Source organism: Panthera leo, chromosome B4 (genome assembly GCF_018350215.1).
Source record: "Panthera leo isolate Ple1 chromosome B4, P.leo_Ple1_pat1.1, whole genome shotgun sequence".
Taxonomy (NCBI): domain Eukaryota; kingdom Metazoa; phylum Chordata; class Mammalia; order Carnivora; family Felidae; genus Panthera; species Panthera leo.
Window position 1 is genome coordinate 71,679,946 of NC_056685.1, and position 23,880 is coordinate 71,703,825.

Sequence of the window (23,880 nt, forward strand, 5' to 3'; positions counted from 1 at the left end):
TCAGATTCAGTTAAAGTGGGTTGTTTCCAAACTATAGGTAATAACTTCAAAAACTCAGTATAAGATGGCAAAAACCCACAGCCCTATTACCTCCACACTTGCATTTCTAGTCATATGTGCTTGGCTTTTGGAGTTGAAAGACCTGGATTTACAACCAAATCTCTATTACTTACTAGCTGTGTAAATTACTACTTGTGTAAAGTAATTAACCTTTAAAACCTTTTTCTCATCTGTAAAATTAAGATGATATCTACCTCACCAAAATGTAAAGTTCAAATGAGATCATCTATGTAAAAACATAATAGCACAGTATTTGTTAATAATTAAAGCAACTAGAGTATTACCAATAAGCCACTAGCCAAATACATTGAGATACTTATCACAGAAGAAAATTCAAGTATTTGTTATAGATGGATGGATCTAATCTAATCTAATACAATCTAGCTTTTATTTCCCACTTTGGATGTAAACTTCAAAGCTACCAAGTTTTCTATTCCTTTTATAAGTTTTTCAAATTTACATGAAGTCCTCTGTTTTTTGGTAAGTATAGATCTTTCTATAAAATATTAATATGCATTTCTCTACAACTGGTTGAATAGGAAAGGGTGAATACAAAAGATTATGAGTAAGAATAATATACATAAAAGGTTATACATAATAATCAGGAGAAAGATAATAAACTTTGAGGCGGTGTTTGTCCACTAGTCTATTTCTCCTTTTTGTGGGGGGAAAAAACAGCCCACATGGTTGGTTTGGATGAACCATTCACCCCTATTGTTAGCCCATGTGCCGACAGGAAGATGGACTGTACCGCCCCTTAGGATAATCAATGCATCCTACTGACCTGGACACATTAGTTCCTTCAGGTCTGGGGATATGACCCAGTACAGGCTAATGAAGATGATTAAAACTCAATTATGAGACTTTTGTTCAACTAAGTTGAAGATACTAAGTTTTTCTTTCACCTACTCCAGTATCATAATGATGTGAGCATAAGAATGTCAGTGGTCTAGCTGAAAACACAGGGAGCCTGAAAATAAAGCCACTTCAGAAGAGACAAACAGAGATCCACCTAGGCAAAGGAGCAGGATTGCAGAGCTGTAAAAAGCTTCTCATAGGAGCCATATTTTCCATTTCTTGCCTACATCGGTTGGATTGGGTGTTTTATTACTTACACCTAAAAGATTACTAACTTATTTAGATATTATTTTCAGGATGATGGATAATTGTGATTTTTCCAAAATTATGTTTCATGTGCATAGATGTATACTTTTTAAAAAGCACTACTTGCAATGGATTTCTTTTAGTGTGTATTAAAAATATGTGAATCTAACAAATAATGCCATTATTTTATGGATACCATTGTTTGGAATGAAGTTAAATTTTTGAAAAATGAGTGACTAACAGTAGATATAAGAAAATTAACTAAATTATGTTATTAGTAATACATATACAACAAGAATCATGAAGGTATAGGGGCGCCTGGGTGGCTCAGTTGGTTAAGCGGCCGACTTCGGCTCAGGTCATGATCTCTCGGTCCGTGAGTTCAAGCCCCGCATCGGGCTCTGTGCTGACAGCTCAGAGCCTGGAGCCTGTTTCAGATTCTGTGTCTCCCTCTCTCTGACCCTCCCCCATTCATGCTCAGTCTCTCTCTGTCTCAAAAATAAATAAACGTTAAAAAAAAAAAGAATCATAAAGGTATAATTGAATAATGTGGGAAACTGTATTATCCAGAAGTTGGGAGAAAATCTATACCCACTGAACCTTCTACATATAGATGTTCCTACTACTTATAGGACTTGATGAAGCAAATGCTAAATTAAAGTGGGGCATCCAGGGAGGAGAACTTACTGGTACTGCAAACAGAGAAAGGTGTTGCCAAGGGAGGAGGAAAAAGGAAGAGATGCAGATACAAAAATTCTATAATATAATTTCTGTATCTTTCTGAGTCAGAGTCCTCACTGTATCACCAAGTCTCTGTCATGTTGTAATTCGCTATAACCTTGAAGAGGTTCTCAAACATGAAAAAAGTGAAAAGACCAGTCCTGCTACACTGCTCCTGAGCTACTATGACATAAGATCCCCAGCTGCAGAGTACCAAAAAACAGTCTTGGTTGGATTGGATTTGGTGCCTAGAGATCTGGGGTCTTATTTAGGTGCACAGCTTCGTTTCTGGCACTGGCTGAGCCTCTGGTGGAAAAGCCAACACTTTCATCTCATGCTCTGCCCCCAGGGAATATTTAGTGACCGTTATTGCAAAACTGACTTTTTTCAGATGTGAACGCAGCATCCTTAGCACTAGGCAGACAGGCCTGGAAACTGGAGGCCAATTATATTACAAATACATTTGTCACAACATATGAGTAGGTGTTAACTCAAAATTTAAGCCTTAAGAACCTGACTTTTTCTAGTTTAAAAGTCAGGGAATGCCAGGAAACGCATTTGTTTATTCTATATATTTGAAATCAGAAATTAAAGCAATCTTTATTATAAATGGTGCTTAATGTTTCAAGAAGAACCAACTTGTCCAATTTTAGTTCCAGCATTATGTAAGCTAGTAGTTCTCAATCATGGCTGTGTAAAAAAAAAAAAAAATTAATAGGAGAGGTGTTTTTTGTTGTTGTTTTGTTTTGTTTTGTTTTAATGGTGATACCATGGTTCCATTTCCGATCAATTATATTAGAATCTCAGGGGGAGGAGGTGTTGGTCACAGTATATTTCATCACTGTATTTTGAGTGTGTTGTGTAAACACATTAATTTTTAAAACTATAAACAATTTAAATATAACACAATTTTTGTAGCTACCATTTCCATTTCTTAACTTGTTTTTTTGCAATATATCAGGGCTCTGTTAAAAATAAATGGATGTGATCAAGGCTTCTTTTGATATCTGAAAGGCCTTATCTCAGCTACTCACTCAAATCTTGTCCTAGCCAACCTTGTCTAATTTCTAGACCTCTTGAGAGGCTGTTTACCTCTCAAATCTCTAAGTAGCTCCTGGATACTTCCAGGGGATTAAAGATGGCCACAAATTTTTAACACTCTTATCATGATGGGGTCTATTACCCCCACCCCTCTTGATTCTGGGCTGGCTTATAACTCTTTCGACCAGAGGAATATGGTAGAAGTGATGCTGTGTCAGTTCCAGACCTAGTCTTTAAGAGCTCCAAACCACCATTTAAGAAGTCCTGAGATTACATGCAGAAGGAGAGGGTTTCAGATGTACCCAGTCTTCCTGTCATCCCTACTGAGATGCTTAGCGTACAGTGAGTATAGTGAGGCCATCTTGAACCTTCTAGCCCAGCCTAGCTGAGTGACCCGAGTTAACACCATGTGGCAAAAGAATCACCTGCCTAAATGCCTGACACACAATATTGCAGAATATAATATAATAGCTGTTGTTTTAAACCACTGAGCTTTGGGGCAATTTAGCATGCAGGAATAGCTAGCAACTCCAAATGTAGTCTCACTGACCAGTAATATCAGTATCATCTGGGAGCTTATTAGACACACTGGTGTTTTTGGCTCCGAGCCAGACCCACTGAAGTAGTATCTACATTTTAATAAGATCCCCATGTCATCTGATGCACACTGAAACTTGAGAAGCACTGGTTTAGTCTACCTTTGGTTGCCAAAGAAACTCTAGTCAGGCTGCAGGGTGCGTCCAGCTCCCAAATCAAATGAGTGGAATGTGCATTCTTTTTTTTTTTTTTTAATTTTTTTAATGTTTGAGAGAGACAGACAGACAGAGAGCGAGCAGGAGGGGGACAGAGAGGGAGAGAGGGAGACACAGAATCTGAAGCAGGCTGTCAGCACAGAGCCTGACATGGGGCTCAAACTCACGAACTGTGAGATCATGACCTGAGCTTAAGTCGGTTGCTTAACCAACTGAGCCACACAGAAGCCCCATGTGCATTCTTGATTCATATCAAGTTCCACACATGCTCTGTTCAAGCTGGCTCAGGCAATGTGAAGATGAAAACTGAAATGGCCTTTCTATCTACTTGATATAATCTTTTTTAGTAGTGTTCCTTAGCTGCTGAGAGCTGTTTTGAAAACTTGAAAGTGGACCAATACTTGGTAGACGAAGTCTTAAACCACTTTGAAATGCCCAAATAGCCTTTCACAGAACTGAGACTTTAAAACTCTTAATTGAATGAATGTATGAAAGAGCTAAAAGGAAAACAAAACAAAACAAAACTGCACCACTCTGTTAAAGACGGGGGCCCGGGTGGCTCAGTGGGTTGAGTGTCCAACTCTTGGTTTCAGCTCAGGACATGATTTCAAGGTTCATGAGATTGAGCCCCACATCGTGTTCTGTGCTGACAGTATGGGGCCTACTTGGGGTTCTCTCTCTCCCTCTCTCTCTCTGCCCATCTCCCACTTGCTCTTTGTCTCTCTCTCAAAATAAATAAAAATAAAATTTAAAAAATGGGACAGGGATATTATGTCTGCTTTTAAAAGACAAGGTATAAAAGAAATATAATGGTACGTGTTTTATAGTTTCTTTTTCTTTTTCTCCTCCCCATTTAAACTTTCCTTTGCATCATCATAAAAGCCATTATTCAAAAAGAGCTAATAGCTCATACAGGGCAGTACCCTATACAGTACCAACTATATCAATTATGAGCATCTACAATATCCCAGGTGTCATACTAGGTGTTAAGGATATAGAGGTGAATATTAAGAGCTATCCCTGTTCTCATGGTGCATAGTCTAATAAAGGAGAGAGATTCACAAATGATAATTTCAATAAAATACAGACAGACACGACTTAGGATGGTTTGGCTTATAAGTTTTCAACTTTATAATGAGCAAAAGTGATATACATCCAGTAGAAACTGTACTTTGAATTTTGAATTTTGATCTTTTCCTGGGCTAATGATAAATGGTACAATCCTCACTCATGAGGCTGGTAGGGCCAGTGAATGACAGCTGCAAGTCAGTCATGTAATCACAAGGGTAAACCACTGATACAACCATCTTGTATCCATACAGATGTGTGTTTTCACTTCCATTACAGCTTTCAATAAGTTACATGAGATATTCAACAGTTTATTATAAAACAGGTTTGGTATTAGAGGATTTTTCCCAGCTGTAAGCTAATGTACAGGCATACCTCAGAGATACTGTGGGTTCAGTTCCAGGCCACCTCAATATAGCAAAAATCTCAATAAAGCAAATCAAGTAAATTCTTGGTTTCCTGGTGCATAGAAAAGTTATATTTACACTATATTGTAGTCTATTAATTATGCAATAGAATTATGTCTAAAAAATGTACGTATCTTAATTTTTAAATGCCCCATTGCTGAAAAATGCTAGCCATCTTCTGAGCTTTCAGCAAGTTGTAATCACTGATCACAGATCACCATAACAAATATAATAATGAAAAATTTGAGATATTGTGAGATCTACCAAAATGTGACACAAACATGAAGAGAGCAAATGCTGTTGGAAAAATAGAGCCAACAGACTCACTAGACATAGTGTAGCCACAAACTTCAATTTATAAAAACACAATATCTACAAAGTACAATAAAGTGAAGCATAATAAAATGAGGTATGCCTTTCAGTGTTTTGAGGACACTGACTATAGGCGAGGCTAACCTATGATATTCAATAGGTGAGATGTATTCAAATGCATTTTTGACAACAATATTTTCAACTTATGGGGTTACAGACACATAGCCACATCATAAATCAAGGAAGACATGTACAGAAAGACACATATAATCTTGCTACTGGTAAGGATCTTAAAGAACTGCACATCATCAATCTTTTAGTTTAATTTTTGAATCTACAATAAAATACCAAGTTTTAGAACTTAGCATAGAATATTAAGTTAGTGATGGGAAACTCACTGCCTCCTGAGGCAACCCACTGCATGTATGAATAGATCAAATTTTACTTTTTTCTTTATAGTTAACTGAAAATCTAAGCCCTTTCTACTTATTGGTCCTAGGCTTATCACCACAGAGGCAACACAGAATGAGCAATGCATGTCTGATGGCCTCACACTTTTGAGGAGCATAGGTGTCCATGAGTGGGATGCCTGGGTGGCTCAGTTGGTTAAGCGTCTAACTCTTGATTTTGGCTCAGGTCATGATCTCACAGTTCGTGAGTTTGAGCCCTGTGTCGGACTCTGCACTGAACAGTCCAAAGCCCGCTTGGGATTCTGTCTCTCCCTTTCTCTCTGCCCCTCCCCTGCTTACACCTGTATACTCACTTTCTATCTCAAAATAAACACCTTTAAAAAATTATGCAAAGTCAATTACAAAAATAAACAAAAGAGAAAGAGTAAACCAAAAAAAAAAAAAAAAACCAAAAAAACAACCAACTGAAAAACAAAAAGAAAAAAGAGAAAGAAAGGAAAAAGAAGACTAATAAAATATCTCAGCCCTGTTGTGTCAATTTCTCCAGCAGCGTCACGCTGACTCAGAACCAGCACACAGAGAGAAATTCAAAGACCCAGAACCTGAGATAGGTATAAGACACATAGCAAAGATGTATGGAAACACCTTGATTTTAATTCAATAATCATAATAAATATTCTGTGACTACCTACTATCTACTAAATTGGGAAATAATTTAAGGAAATACTGTTATTCTTTGGAAATAACTTGCTTATAAACATTTTTATTTCATGTCAGTTAAACTTGATTCCAACAATGACTCATGCTCATGGATCTTACTTTACAAAAATGTCTTACCTTTACAAACTTTGCAACAGCTATGAGACAAGGTAATCTGATGAGACTCTGGACAATCCAAAGCAGGACAGCCTGAACTTTCAACCAGCTTCATGGTTTGGTCCTATTAGACACAGAGAACAAATGCTTGAAACTTCTGGATTAGGACTTACTAAGAAGTTCCCAGGTCCAGCATCTTAGAGGACTCTGCTTACACAGGGGTAAAATTTTCCTCCTGACAACTTTGCACAGGCCATAGGCTCACTCACAAATTAACATTAAATCATAATTGGAAATCCTTTAAAATGGATAAGCAGCTCTTGGAATAGGAGCATACTACATTGCAGCCATATAAACAATTTGTCAAACATCTAGGGAATCCTGAAAAATTCTTTTAGTTTTACAACACATTTGCACATCCAGATGACAACTGTGGTACAAATACAGCTTAAATTAGATCAGAAGCTCACTGTGAAAAATGAATAAATCAATAAGTAAAAACTGAGCCCTTTCAATATCCTCTTTCAAAGTTTTCCAAACTGTTATGAAGAGATTCTCACAGGCGATTTTGGTATAGAGAAAAAGAAGGCAGAATTTGGTTGGCTTCTGTACTGTCAACCTCCTATCTCTTAAGAACAAAGAGATATAGTCATCAACTATAGCAGCATATAAGTAATAAAATAACTGTTGGAACTTGTAGGCTTCCATTTTAATACTGTTCAAAAGCTTAGTTAGATTTTTAGATGTCATTTCTATTAAGTATTACTCTTACAGAAGAAGTACTCATTTCAACATCTCCTCTTCCTGTAGTATCTATAAAAAAGAGATTATAATGATTTGAAAATGATCCTATTAAGAAAATGGCCAGACCATACAACCCTGTAATTCTACTTCTGGGTTTTTTTCCTCAAAAAAAACCAAAAACACTAATTCAAAAAGACATATGCACCCTGATGCTTACGCAGCATTATTTACAATAGTCAAAATATGGAAGCAACATAAGTCTACATTGATAGATGAATGGATAAAGAAGATGTGAGACAGACAGACAATGGAATATTACTTAGCCATAAAAAAGAATGAAATCTTGCCATTCATGACAACATGGTCGGACCTAGAGAATATGGTGCTAAGTGAAACGTCAGACAGAAAAGACAAATACCATATGATTTCACTCACATGTGGAACCTAAAAACAAAATAAACAAAAACAGAAATAGACTAATACAGAAAACAAATTGGTTGTTGCTAGAACAGAGGGGGTCAGGGGATGGGCAAAATAGTTAAAGGAGATTAAGAGGTACAAATTTCTAGTTATAAATAAGTCGCATGGGTGAAAAATACAGCATAAGGAATACAATCAATAATATTGTAAGAACATTGTATGGGGACAGATGATAACTACACTTATCGTGGTGAACATTTCATAGTGTATATAATTGTCAAATCACTATGTTACATACCTAAAACTAATATGATAGTACATGTCAACTACACTTACAAAGAAGAGAAAGTAGTAGGAGACATGTACACAGAGGTGTTAAATGCTAGTCTTCCTTTGGTTTGACAATAATGTCCACCTTGGGAATCTTATTTTCAGAACCATAATGTTTTCTGGGATTAACTATTAAAGTCATAGACGCCCAGGACATACTTTCAAGGCCACAAAACTGAAAATACAGGAACAATCAAGGACTAACCTTGACAGCCCAGAAAACAAAAGCTTGAGAGAGCTGTCAATTATGTAAAGGTATAAATACAGAAACTACAGGGCCCAAAGGGAGAAGAAACAATGGAAGTTCTTAGTGTAAAGAGTTTAGTCAAGGACTACAGAAATTTATGATAATCTGGTACAGCTGTGCTGTACAATCAATAGCCACTAGCTACATGGAGCTCTTGAATACTGTAAACATAAAATATAAGATTTAAAGGATTAGTATGACAAAATAATGTGCAGTATTTCATTAATAATTTTGATTACATATTAAATGCTAATATTTTGGATATATGGGGTTAAATATAGAAAAATTAGCCTAATAAAAATGATTATTTGTGGCTTATATATTTCTATTGGACAGCACAACATTAGAGGGTAGGAAATGATGCCTTTTGTTTGAGTAAGTAAAAGGTAACATTTAGGGTGCATGGGTGGCTCAGTCGGTTAAGCGCCTGACTTTGGCTCAGGTCATGATCTCACGGTTCGTGGGTTCGAGCCCCGCGTCGGGCTCTGTGCTGACAGCTCAGAGCCTGGAGCCTGCTTCAGATTCTGTGTCTCCCTCTCTCTCTGCCCCTCCCCTGCTCTCACTCTGTCTCTATCAAAATTGAATAAATGTTAAAAAAATTTTTTTTAAAGGTAACATTTGTCCATTCACTCAGTATTTACTTTCAGAGTATAGGCATTTCCAGAGTTGTTTATATACAGACTTCTCAATAACCCAATTTAAATGAAATCATTTTATAGCTATCTTAAAATCAAATTGGCAACAATTTCAGTAACTTTCTAAGCCATAATTATCAGTATTATAAAACACAGTGATCAGATGAAAAGAATACACACACACGCACGCACACACATGCGCGTGCGCACACACACACACACACACACACACACACATTGAGAAGTTTCAAATGCCTCAAGATTTTTAAATTTAGAGCTGATGTTTCAAAGTTAGAATTTGCCAGTAGAAACCAGCTGAGAAACGTTTTCTACTTTCCTTGAAGTAACTTTTCTCCAATTCCCTTTTCTTTATTTGGAATTACTAGATCTCACTCTAAGTCTTCCAATCCTTGTATTTATAGTGGGACCTACTTCACTCAAAACAGTGTTGGGTGTAGGGATGCTAACAGGGGAAAATCCATCTTAAAATACAGGGTTGGGGTGCCTGGGTGGCTCAGTCGGTTAAGTGTCTGACTCGACATCGGCTCATGTCATGATCTCACAGTTAGTGGGTTGAAGCCCAACGTTGGGCTCTGCACTGGCAGCATGGAGCATGTTTGGGATTCATTCTCTCTCTCTCTCTCTCTCTCTCTCTCTCTCTGCCCCTTCTCTGTTCTCTCTCTCTCCCTTTTTCTCTCCCTCTCTCTCTCTCTCTCTCCCTCTCTCTCAAAATAAATAAATAAACTTAAAAAAAAAAAAAAAGACATACAGGATCAGTACTTCATGTTAATGTCCATATACCTTAGCTCCCTTGTCTTTAAGATGGGGACCTATGCACTACAGGAAAGCCAGCTTAAAGCCAAAAGAAGTGGCTAAAGTACATTATAATGGGAATGAAGAAATCAGACCTCTCATTCTGGAAATCAAATCTGTCACAGTCTTGCCTCTTTTATGTTTCCTCCTTGCTTATCTCAGAGGACTTCTAACCTAAGATGCATGAAGTATATAGCTGGCTTCTTTCAATTTATCTTGGCAAAATTCTTAGGATTTTCCTTTCCCTAACACTGAATAATCATATACATGCTCACAGTTTATCAGTGGTGCCAACAGCATCTTCATTTTCTAGATAATCTGTGCATACTAAATCACCCCCAAAAAACATGTACAGGAAGCATTTAAAGAAAAAAATTAAGGATCAAATGTAAAGGGAACCCTAAGGCAAATACTGTATATGCAGTTTCCTTCAGCTGGAATATCGCTTGAAATATAACCTTATGTCAAGAAATATAACATTATAAAAAAGCAAAAATGAAAAGTTTTATGAAACCCTATTTACTTTTTCAGATAGTAGGTCAAGCAGCAGTGATAAAAAGAATGACATTTGCTTCAGAAGCATACTTAAGACCATGGCAGTAAATTTATAAAGAATTCCCCTTCTAATCACTTAAAATATTCTTACCAAAGGGATTAAGAACAATATCAGTCTTATCTGCATCCAAAGCTAATTTTAATTAGGTAATTTTTATGATTTTCCACTCAACTAAGTGATATTTGCCACATGGGTCAAAAACCATGAGTGACAACAGGCTGAGTCTAACTTTATCTACATTTTCTTCACAGGAGGGAGTTTGAATTTGGAAAAATAAGACAACTTCATAAAACATTAATTGGACAAAACAGCATTTTTTGTTTACTGGGGAAATTATTTTACAGCCATTCATTTATATGTTTGCAAAAATAATGAGAATTTCTATTTGAATTATAATTATTATCTTAATTTTTTTCTTTGCCTTAGAGGTTTTCAAGATATTACAAGGGTGAGGTTCTACAGAAATATTCACTGAGTTTACATAATAAAGAAGAGTTTCCTTACCTTACATTCATAGAGAACACACACTCCAGAAGAGGAATAAACTGTATTTCTTTCTCCTTCAAAGTAGGTCCGTCCTTGAAACTGGCATATTGCTTTGGAATAAAAAATACATATATATTTATTTTTAATTTTTCTTTTGGAAAAATAGTTGGGAGGTGTTCATATCATATTTCACATGGTCTTAAGGCTTTTCAAAGTGGCTGAATGATCATAAACCTAAATTCAATCTAAACATAAGGCATATGTAGGATCCAGTTATTGTTATGTCCATTAAGTTCAGAGAGTAAAATAAGGAACAAAAATATAAGGACAATGACAAGTCAGAAGTAGACTCTGAAAACACGAGAGTTGACTCATGCCTGCTAGATGATGTTCCACTTAGGGGATATCAAGCAGGTGCTTGAAGCAGCTACAAATCATGGCAAAATACAAATATGAGAAAAGTGCATTTTTTATATACCATCACAGAATTCTAAAATAAAATTTTAAAGGCAGCTATTTTAACTTCTGCACATACATTAAGTTTTATATTTTATTGGTTAGCACTATTTAATTTGTAAATGTATGTAGGTTAGGGCACCCTACTTAGGATGCTGAAAAATCTTAATCTAGGTCTGCTTTGTTTCCATCACAGTTAGCTAAAATGTTACTAGAACTTCAGATTCAATAGGAAAAAATTTGTAATTAGTGAAAATACATAGAAATTACCAAATTTTTGAGACTTCCAAAATACTTTCAATTCATATAAACGTTTCGTCAACAGAAATTGCTTGTTTTGAAATGAAGGTTTCATACCAGTTATGTTAATTCATCACCTAGAGACAGCTACCCTGGAGCTAATGAAACCAGACTTTCAGAATCCCCCTCTGGCTTAAACCCCTTTATCAGACTCTGAACTAACTTTTGTTTTTGCAATTATATATTGTTTTTCTTTTCTTTTCTTTTTTCTTTTTTGATAGGGCACTCGATACTGTGGATGCTATGGAGCTCATAAATTCTAGAAAAAGACCAGTGGAATGGCTCATCTGATAAGAAAAGACTCCAGCAGTTTGTTGACCTTGTTTATTAAATCCAATTTTTAATTTTAACTATACAGACTTTACAAAACGGATGTGTACATTTTCTTTTAATTCCTTTGCGTGAATTTGAAGAAAGTCTCTCTTCATAATTCACGTATCCCTATAACCTTTAAAAGTATCAAGTTATTTTAGAACTTTGCTTTAATAAATATGATTTTTGCATCATTATTGTAAAAGAGTACCAAGTTGCCTATAATAATTGGTAACAAAGAAATTAGATAAATTTTATTAATATTAAATATATACATGGTTGTACAAATACTCATTTAAAATGTAAAGCAACCTACATCCTTAGTGAAAACTTAACCAATTATTTAGAAGCTGCACATTTAATGGAAAGCATTTGTGTTGTTAAAATGCTATCTTCAACTGATCCCCTTACTCAGCTTTTATTAACAAATTTCACTACATAATATATACCACCAGTGAATTGATTTTGAATTTTTGGAGCATGCTAGAAAAGAATATAACTTACTTGCATAAATTATGTGACTGAAAGGCTGGCTAAAGCTTACACACTTATGAAAATTCAAAAGGAAACTAGAGAGGTGTCAGTTGTATACTATCTGTCATATTATGAATTAAAATAGCATGTGCATTTACTTACAGAACCTAATTGACTGTAAGATATATCTGTTCAACATACAATTTTTAACTGTGCTTTTTTTCTTATGAGATCCAGTAGCCTCAAAACACCAAGTTCTGACCTAGTGTGTGTGCAATGATACTTAATAAGTACCACATTTTGTAAGATCACGAGAAAAAAATAAAACCTCCTTACTTCTATTAAGTACTTGCCATTTGAAGGTTTCTAAGCCTATTTTATTATATGACTTGATAACTGCAGCCTATTCAAGTCCAAGGGTATGTTGGGGGAAAAAAAATGATATTCCAAGTCTTAGAACAGAAGGGAAAGGAAACTGTAAAAAACACAAGGGTAAGTTCTCCGTATACAAAGTCTTAATGATAATTTAATATTCATGTAGAGCAAATGCAGCTTCTGTTGTAAACTCTTAATTCAAAAGACTCAAATAGGCACCTTGTGGGACAATAGGGCACCAAATGGAGCCTGGCAAAGGGAGAAAGCCCAATAATGAATGAGATCACAATTGCTTCGTTTTCTTTCAAGCAACGAGCACAAACAGGGTGAACTTGGCTTAGGGAGAACCCAAAGTGAGTGATTTTTTCCTTCTTTACTGATCAGTTGCTGTGGCCTTACCTAGTAAGGCCATCATGGTATATATCTATTTCCCCGGAAATATATATTCTTTAGCGGAAAAATGTTAAGAAACTTAGAAATTTTATAATCTTTCCTAAAACTACTTCAAGGAATCCTGGAAAAGCCATGAGGAAGTCTCTGGGACTTAGGAATAAGTTGAAGGAGTAAAAGTCATATTAATTTATTAATACATTTAACAGATATGTACTGAGCTTTTAGTGTATGCCAGGCAGTCTGCTAGGTAACTAAAACTCAGAGAGGAATGAGACATGATGCATGCCCTTACTATTCAGTAGGGCAGACAGACTCATCCACAGCTAACTATAATAAAAGACAAATTGAAGTCCTATAATTGAGAAATTCACAAGTTATATGTAAACACAGGAGACTGAGTGGTGAACTTCTGCAAGAGGACAAAAGGAAACAAATGGGCTGGTGAAGGACTCAAGACTGGCAATAGCGGGAAGTTATCACCACCATAGGGCTAAGGAACAAGGGCAGGGACTGGGTTTTACTGGAGCCTAGTCTGGGTCAGCATTATGGGGGAGAGATGCCTAGAGGGAACCATAATCAAGAGAGACACAGCTATTGCCAGAAATGCTGCCTCGTGCAGGGAAGGAACAGGGAAGAAATGTGGCCAACTCTCTCTCCTCCTGCTCTCTAATTTCCTGCCAGTGCATCCCATTGGCAAAGCCTATCCAAAGCCTATTGGCAAGGATACCAAGGCAATGCAGCAGGCTCCTGGGGCACAGAGTAGGGCAGGGAAGGAGAGGGAATGGAAGTGGGATAATGAGGCACCCGGGAATGACCAGCAACCAGCACACGTGGCTATCATATTAATTCACTTCCAACCATGAAGAGGTCTCATTTACAAGGGTAGCTTGCTTAGAAAAGCATGAGAGAGTGGAACAGAGAGCAAATAAATTTGAAGAGAAAAATAGAGACATTTTAAAAAAATGCAGATCCACTTTAAGGAAAAATGAGGTAGCTTCTCAAAATGAGGTTCACAGGCAAGAAGGCAAGATGAAGGAACTAAGTAAGCTCTGGAGAAATCAAGTGTCAAAAGAGAGGTGGGAAAGCAGATGAGGGCTATGCCTGGATTTTGACCAAGGCCAGCCCCTGCAAGCATTAGAGACAGAGCTTTGGAGATCATAATCACTGTGGCTACCACAATACTGTAAAAAAAAAAAAAAAAAAAAAAAGAAAAGAAAAGAAAAGAAAAGAAAAAAGAAAACATCTCTAGAATTCCTAACTGAACTGTATCTGGCTGCTTACTCTTCCCCAATAGAGCATGAAGTAATAGAAACCACTTCCATAAAACAACAAAGGAATGATCATTTTGCTGCATTGATTTCTTTAATTCAATTGCATTCACGTGTTCAAATCAGAGACTTCATTCTTTCCTGGCTTTGGGGTGTGTGTGTGTGTGTGTGTGTGTGTGTGTGTATACACATATAGCATTAAGGTTCTTGTGACATAACCCTGGATTCTTACGTTCCGAATTATTTACCAGGCTTCAAGTAGAATTTTATCAATAAGGCTACATTTTTCAAATATCTATGCTAAGTGCTTTATTGTGTATATTACATGCATATTTTTAAGATCAGAAGTTTGGAGGAAGATGGATATTCATTCATTCATATAGGCCTATCACCTTGCAGACTAAGAAGCTAGGCCCCCATGAAAACACTGCAACTACTCTTAAGTTATTAATATTAACCAATTTCAAATGCATATTTCCTGTGACCCTCGTATATGCTGCTGTTTGCATAACTCCAAGGGGACAGCATTCATATCATGGCTTATGTGAATTATGTCACCCAGAATTATCCCACGCACTGCCTATTCAGCCATAGGTGGGGACATTAATTAGAACTTGGGGAAAGTCAAGAGAATGATATAACAAATGGTACACATGTTTTACCAAGGCTATATTAAACATTACTAATTACATAATTACTAGCACTGTACTTATGAGAGAATCTGCAAAAGCAATTAAAGTGAATTATTTTCACTTCATTTTCCCCCCATTTTAACAATTAAAAAGAAACGGGAAGACAAGAACTAGTACAGATGCAAATTTGAAAGTCATTAGTTGCAAAAAGTGAACACAAGTTTTATAGCACAGATTGAGAAATGGATAAGTGAAAGAAGCCAATAAAACTCTAAAAGTCCTAAGTCACACATTAAAATCCCAATTGGTCATTAATGCAGAGAGAAAATGCAGATCCCTCCAATGAGATTAAAATCAACTCCTGCCAACCTCTGTAGAAAAAATGATCCAAATTTACCTAAAATATATTTTAGAATAGGGGCACCTGGGTGGCTCAGTTGGTTAAGCGTCCGATTTCGGCTCAGGTCATGATCTCGCAGTTTCTGAGTTCGAGCCCCACGTTGGGCTCTGTGCTGATGGCTCAGAGCCTGAAGCCTGCTTCCGACTCTGTGTGTGTCTCTCTCTCTCTCTCTCTCTGCCCCTCCCCTATTTGTGCTCTGTCTCTCTCTTTTTCAAAAATAAACATAAAAAAATCTTAAAAATATTTTAGAATATAAAAACTGAAAGAATATGTATTTCACTTCTAAATATTTCCTTGCTCACTATTTATTTAGCTTTTCCTTTTTGTTACTAGATTGACATATAGGAGTCTACTTTAAAATTCCCAGTTGGTATCAACACCTTTAAAAATGATCCAATACAAAATAAAAGTTACAAAAAAAATTAAAAAACAAAACAAAACAAAACAAAAAGGGGCACCTGGGTGGCTCAGTCGGTTGAGCATCTGACTTGGGCTCAGGTCATGATCTCACAGTCCGTGAGTTCGCGCCCCATGTCGGGCTCTGTGCTGACAGCTCAGAGCCTGGAGCCTGCTTCAGATTCTGTGTCTCTCTCTGTCTCTGACCCTCCCCCATTCATGCTCTGTCTCTCTCTGTCTCAAAAATAAATAAACATTAAAAAAAATAAAAAAATAAACAAAATAAAAGTTACAGATACCAAGAAGAAAACCAGGATAATTCACTTAGATGAGAAATGAGACTTCTGATTTCTTTAAACTTCTCTTTGAAAACACCAGGTATCAGTGGTCTTTGGATTGCTTAAGCTGTCTATTCAGGGCAGAGTTGTATAAAGTAGTGGTTTTTATAAGGTTTTCTTTGAAATCTTGATCTCCTCTGGGAGGACTCTGAAACATCCCATGTACAATGCCAGTTATCTATTCTGGGCCAACATGATAGTTATTTGTTGGTGATATACAAATCAAAGCTGCTGGATGAGAAAATATCTCATTAACTATAATTATGTATGTTTGTATTTTTACTATAGCTATTTAAAAAGAATGTACAATAAATGCATTCACGAGGCAGGCTAAGGTTCTATGGAGTCAAGCAAAAATAAAATGTGAAAGTGTTTCAGTATTCTTCAAAGACTCCAATCAGCCATGCTGCATTTCTCCAGCCCACAATCTTCTTTTTGTAATCTGGACTCACTTGGAGTCCTTTCTTAACAATAGGGTTGTAATGAAAGTCTTGAGCACTGACTGCTAAAATTAATTTTTCCCTCTTCTACAATGCTTAAATCTCTATTAGAGCACTGAACACACTTTTCCTTTTCTGTTCTAGTTAGTTACACACTTTTTTAAATCTTTCCTACATGAGGACAGGGACAGTGTCTTATTTGTCTTTGGATCTTATTCAGCACCCGGCACTGGCCTTGCATAATAAACTCTACGGGTTTGTTGAATTTCTTGGTAAGTTCTCTTCCAGCTTACTGTTTGATGAAAAGCCTGAAAACAAGTGCATTGGACCTCTTTGATCTTCACACTTCTCTTTACATTTGGCCTTATCCTTTGATTTTGCCTCTTTCTCATATTCTATAAATCGAGTCTCACAGAAGTATTTTGCCCTTTTTGTGAAATGGCAGCTTGCTTTCCACTGCAACGGAGCTGAAGCGTCTGAAAGGAGAGCAGCTCTGCCTACCAGCCAATGAAAGAACAGCTGGCTCCTGCCAGAGCAGTAACTTATTAATGTGAAGAATACCAGGTAACATGTATGACCGAAGTCAGCGTGGACACTTTGATGACAGAACTTCTCCTTCTCCATAAAGCCAATTTTTAGGAGCCAATGCTATTTAAGATGATCAGAATTTCAGAGGGTTTAAATAATTCACAAATTCATTAATTATACATGATCGCTTCCTTTAACTAAATCTCATTAATTGTTTGGGAATTTAGTTGTTTGCAAAACTAATATTAGAGTTTAGGAAATGAGATCCTGAGAGTAGTCGTGCAACCCTCCTGTCCCGTTTTATATATATCATGTCCTTGGGCTTCTAAAGGATCAGAGAGCGTTTCTCCTAGGGGGCCTTAATTTAGGTCAGTAGCCTATTCTTCCAAAAAGAGAACGACCCTGAAACACCATAAATCTAGCAGTAGTGAGGGGTTAGGAGGCAAAGGATAAAAATAACTACCGGAATAGAACAAAAGCAAAAATTCTAGCACCCTGTCCAAATCAGCCTTTGGGTTACAGGGCTATATACTGGGAAAACAAGAATGGGATATTTGAAGATAATAGAAAAAGGCCAAGTGGATAGCTGGAAGGAAGGAGTCAGTGCTTTTTTCTCTAATTTAATTTTACCAATTTAAATTGCAAGTGACATATATTCTGAACTTCATTTCATTTAGGTAGCCTTACTCTTGATCCTGGCTTAAATACCATACAAGGGAGTCTTTTAAAAAGACACTGTAATCAATTCATTTAGTCTTCTGGGGATAAGAAAAATAAATGTAATGAGCAGAGGTAAAACTTGGAGAAAAATATAGAATTTGCATCAGTACACGCAAACTGTGAAAATGACAGCATGAATACACATGAGGCAACAGGTTTTATCACTTTACAAAGAAAACATAATGTAAACTATAATAAGGAAAAGTTCACACATTGTCATTTTCAAAGCCAGGACTAGAATTCATCTGACAGTCCTTCTGTGTATCTTTCCTTACCACCAAACATCCAGTGAACTCAGTCAAAACTTGAACACCTAATCTTTGGTTTAACTTTCGGAAAACATTTTTCCAGATGACTGACACCTTTGAGATACATGTTGTTTCAATATTATAGTGAGGAGATGTTGAACATAAATGCTTTGTGTGTTGTAAAGCAGGACCCTTTTCATATAAACCACACATCTGTGCTCAATTAAGAGATTACAAGTAAAGACCCTGAAACAGGGATTGTGCAGTCTTAACCTCTTGTGTACACACAAAACAAAGAGGCAAAGTGTTGAGGGGGGTAGCTCTTTAAGGAGGACATATTTTAAATAGTTTTTTTTTTTAACGTTTATTTATTTTTGAGACAGAGAGAGACAGAGCATGAACAGGGGAGGATCAGAGAGAGGGAGACACAGACTCTGAAACAGGCTCCAGGCTCTGAGCTGTCAGCACACAGCCCGACGCAGGGCTCGAACTCACGGACCGCGAGATCATGACCTGAGCCGAAGTTGGCTGCTTAACCGACTGAGCCACCCAGGCGCCCCAAGGAGGACATATTTTAAACGCAGTTTTCTGAGAGGTGTATTAATAACTCCTTCCATAATGTGAAGAATATGAGCCAAGGGAATAGGAGAAACTTAAGGTTAAAGGAAGCCAACTCCATGTACCAGAAATGCAGAAGAGGCAGCACAATGAGGAAGAAGGAGGGAGTAGAGGAAGCAGCAGAGGACAGAAACATTTAAAAGTATACTTGAGATGGAGCAGGAGAAAGGAAAGCAGAAAGCAACAAAATGTTAAACTAGAGAAACAAAATATTTTCAGAAAGAGTTTTGTAGAAGAAAGGCAACACCTGGTGGAAAGGAGGATTTATGGTAACCTACTGTCCGCCAAGGGCTGTACTAGGCAGATGCCTTCCTGTCTCCCAGCCGCATTTAGCCAAGGATGGGAAACAGATGAGCACAGGCACAAGTAACTCCATGCAACTCTGAGGTAGTGTGGGAACAGAAAGGGAGAACAACGTCTTATAAGAGCATAACTGGAAATGCTTCTCAGTGGAGAAGCATGCAAAAATCAGCACTGAAATGTTTTAATATGATTTAAGTCAGGGTAAGAGTACTCATGATACATTCAGAGAATAAAATAGAATAATAATCATAATAATATACTTAGTATCCAGATCCTAATGGACATCTACTCAGGATACCTATATAAGCTGGAACTGATTTATTATAAATTGATTTTATAACCAATTTATATGCTCCCAACCTGCTATGCCAACAGTTCTCAACTGTGGATGCATATTAAAATCACTTGAAGAACATTAAAACTCTATGCCCCAGCTGCATGCCAGACCAATTACAAAGAATCTCTAAGTATAGGACCTGGCCTCTTTATTTTATCTTTTTTAATGTTTATTTATTTTTGACAGAGACAGAGACAGAATGCGAGTGGGTTAGGGGCAGAGAGAGAGGGAGACACAGAAGCAGAAGCAGGCTCCAGGCTCTGAGCTGTCAGCACAGAGCCCGACACAGGGCTCGAACTCACGAGCTGTGAGATCATGACCTGAGCCGAAGTCGGACGCTCAACCGACTGAGCCACCCAGGTGCCCCGAGGCCTCTTTATTTTTAAAAGCTGTCCAGACACAGCTAAGCTTGAAAACTATTTTGCTATGCAGACAAAAACAACAACAACAACAACAACAACCAAAAAAAAAAAAAAAAACTCGGAAAGAGAATAATACAATTAATATTCAAATAGGACAGTCACACAGATATTCAGTAGAAGCCTTTTTACCCTATGTTATTTGGATAGTTATTTGGTCCATCGTTTGAAAGAAATCAGTTAACGTGAGAAGTCACAGACAACAATACATACATACCCTAAACATTGTAATTTAAAACACAAACCCAAGGTTTTGAAGTACAACATATTTCTTTAGTATAGATTCTTTGATTGTGCTTCACTGCATACTTGGTTATATAAATAAAACAGGACTACCTATAATTTCTAATTTTTTTAAGTGGACTAAGATCCTTGCCAAGCAATCTAAAGAGGGATCATTCTAATCCTATTCCACAATATTTTACAGTTGTCTTACTGACATCTAATTGAAGAGTATATTTTTCAGTAGTTTGAGTTTAGCAGCTTTTTTCAAAGCACTCAACTCAATTTTTATTTAAAGAAAACATTTATTTTCACATTCATATTTCACTGATTTATATATTATATATTACTTACAGCAATTCAATAATATTACAATTGCAAGACAAATACAACTGACATAAAACAGGTTTGGTAACACCTACCTCTTCATTAGCATGAGAATCATGTTTGGGAGCATAAGTGTACAGACTTAACCCCAAGTTCAGTTGATTTGTTTCTTTCAACAAAGCCAGTGGAAATTGTGGATGAGTGCTTCTCACTTCATCTGGAGATCCTATTTAAGTGAAGATCCTGATTGGGTAATTCTGGGGTAGGGGCTGAGATTCTGCGCATGTAACCTGTCTCCAGGTGATACAGATGCAGCTGGTCCAGTGATCACAGTTTGAGCAGCAAAATTGTAGATCACTATTAACCCTGCTTGCATATAAGAATCACCTAAGAAGATTATTGAAAATACCAACGTGTGGAACCCAGACCAATTAAATCAGAATCTCTAGGAGAGTGGCCTGGGCATCAGTGGTTTTTAAGAGCATCCAGGTAATTACAATGTATGATCAGGGTTGAGAATCACTGTGTAGATTAACCCAACTAGTCAATTCAGTGGGATTTCAATTCAAATCTCCATCTTGGACAACATCAGAGAGTGACTCACAATATGTTACTATAAGAATCTGGCCCAAACTATTTTATTCTTACACTATAATTAAGGATAACATCAGAAACCTACAGCTCTATTTCCAGTGGTTTTTCTTAACTTCCAAATAATTTACTTACGTTTATAACTTCAAAAAAAGTAATAAAAGTCATGGAAGCAGAGGACAAGGGAGAGGACGAAGAAAAGGGTGGGAAGGACAGAGGCTGAAAGGGAGACAGAATTCAAGTACACTGTAAGACTCGAGATGGAGCCTAATTAAATACAGCTGTGCTTGTATTTTGGGACAGAATATTTGTTGAAATACATTTTCCTATTTTCAGACAATTTTCCTCATTTAGGAGGCTAATTAAGTAAAATTTTCTACAGCTATGCTAAATGAAACATGGAGGTTAAAATGTTAACTACATTAAGTCTGGAAATAAGAATTAAATTACCCCCAAACTTAAAACACTTCTCAAACACTTGTCAAAATCTGATTACATTCCTTGCAAAAGCCTCTGGAATTAAGAAGTGAAAGAGCTTCCAATAATCTTTCATGCCTTCAAAGATGTTATCATGTGTATTGCTATATTCCTCCTCACCACCATGTATGTAGAAGGAAATTATGGAAATGTTCATTCTCATTCACTCACTCAATAAATACTTCTTAAGTAGCTACTATATGCCAGACACTGTGCTAAGCACTGCAAACAGCAGAGAACAGACACAGATCTTTCCCTCACAGAATCTGCAATATAGAGTGAGACGCAAGGATGGGTAACCAGGCAAATAATAATAAGTCAGGTAACACTAAGAAAACAAGCAAGAGTCTGAGGTACTGAATAACTAGTAGGCCATTTTGGATTAATCAGAGAATACCTCTGGACAGAGATAAAATTTTAACTGAGACCAAAGGCTGAGAGAAGCTGATAGGGGAAGAGTGATAGAAAAAAAAATTCCAGGCAAAGGTGGAAATTAGCTTGGCTTATTTTAGAAACTGAATGAATTCCAGGATGGAATTTTCTACTTATCTATTATTACTGAATTCTAGACTATTTCTACTGTGGTCATATGGTATATCCTGTATAATTTCAATTCTTTGAAATTTGTTGAAATGAACTTCATCATCCACTATAATCAATATCTTAAATGTTTTATGGGTACTTAAAGGAATATGTAAACTGCACTTTGGGAGCATAATGGTCTATATATGTTTATTAGGTTTAGATTAAGTATATTCAAGTGATCTGCATCCTTAATGATTTTTTTGTGTGTTTGTATTCTGTCAATTACCACAACTTCGCTCTATGGATTCATCTATCATTCTTTGTAGTTTTGTCAATTTTGTATCATATATGTTAAGGCTATATTACTAGGGATATACAAATAAAATTTTAAATTGCAATTTAAAGTGCTATGTCTTGTGATTTGAAATTTTCTCATTATGAAATTACTCTAGTAATAATTTTTGCCTTGTGTGGGGAATAAGCTTAGATATTCCCTGGGCTTACACCAATGGCATAAGGAATTACAAAGCCATAGGATGCTCACACCCAAGCGTGGGTAAACAAGATAAACATCCCAGAATAAAATAGGGAGGGGCAAGGGCCCCCAGAATATAGAGGGAGGGGCAGAAGCCCCAGAATAGAGAGGGGCTCAAAGGCCCCCAATACAAAGGTATATGAGGTAAGCAAGATCAGGCATTTGGGGCAAAAGTGCCCCCCAATTTAGTATTATAGCAGAAAGCTGCTTTCATGAGAGGGAAGGACCAAATTAGGTGAACAGGTATATAGGGCTATAGACCGCCTTGCTGTGGGTAAATCTGCCCAGAGGGAAGCCTATTAGCAAAAGAAAAGGTGCCTTGTTAACCCTGAGGTTATTTGCCCTATCTGTCTTATCCCCTAGGCTAGCTAAGATTAACAGACACCATGCCTCCTGTCTACCATTAACAACCATCTGCCTCTCTGCCCAACACCAGGATTTTGGTTTATATTGACCCAAACCCCAAATACTATATATCTTCAAAACCCCCTTTTCCCTCATGCCCATGAGTTAATGTTCACAGATTCATTGTCTCTTTGTGCACGTCCATCACATTTATAAGCCTTCTGATCTTAATAAATACGGAGCAAGGACCCTTATTCGGGGCTCTTGTCTTTTCTCAGACATTAGCCATCACTCATATTTTAATCTTGCATCCCACTCTCTTGCTGGCCAAGAGAGAACTTTAGACTTAGAAAGTTTACAACACCTTGAAGTCTACTTTGCCTGATATTAATTAGGAGAAACCGGCTTTCTTTTCCACACACTTTTACTGTCCTTTCCTTTTAACCTTTCTGTATCCTTATGCTTTAGATATGCATCTTTTAAATGATATAAAGCTGGATTTCATTAATTCAGTTTCAATATATTTATATTTTAAACTGATTGTTTAGCCCATTTACATCTATTGTAACAACTGATATATTTAATTTTTAATCTACTATCTTATTTTTTGCTTTCTCTTTTCCTGCCTGTGCTTTCTTTTTTCCCCCTTTTATAACTTATTTTGGATTATTTTTTCATCATTCCATTTTCCCCTACACTCACTCAGTAACACATTTTAACATATTTAACACATTTTGCTCCCAACCATACTACAATGTTATTGTATTTTTTTAATTCTATAAATTCTTAAGTAAGATACTACATATAAAACACCAAAGGCAAGATCCATGAAAGATAGAATTCATAGCTGGACTTAAAACCTCATCTCTGCAAAAGATAATGTCCAGAGTATTAGAAGGCAAGCCACAGACTGAAGAAGATATTTGCAAAAGACACATCTAAGAAAGGAGTGTTATCCAAAATAGACAAAGAACTCTTAA

The 23,880-nt window shown here is 36.6% G+C and overlaps 1 protein-coding gene across 2 annotated transcripts in view; it reads right to left on the bottom strand.

Moving 5' to 3' along the window:
- NELL2 (neural EGFL like 2) overlaps positions 1-23,880 on the bottom strand; it is a 392,940-nt gene that overhangs the window by 186,555 nt on the left and 182,505 nt on the right. For both annotated transcript variants that reach the window (XM_042946302.1, XM_042946301.1), the window contains exons 11-12: positions 10,940-11,031; positions 6,712-6,814 (exon numbers count right to left, since the gene is read on the bottom strand). In XM_042946302.1, coding sequence (XP_042802236.1) covers positions 6,712-6,814; positions 10,940-11,031 — 195 coding nt within the window. The remainder of the gene's footprint in view (positions 1-6,711; positions 6,815-10,939; positions 11,032-23,880) is intronic.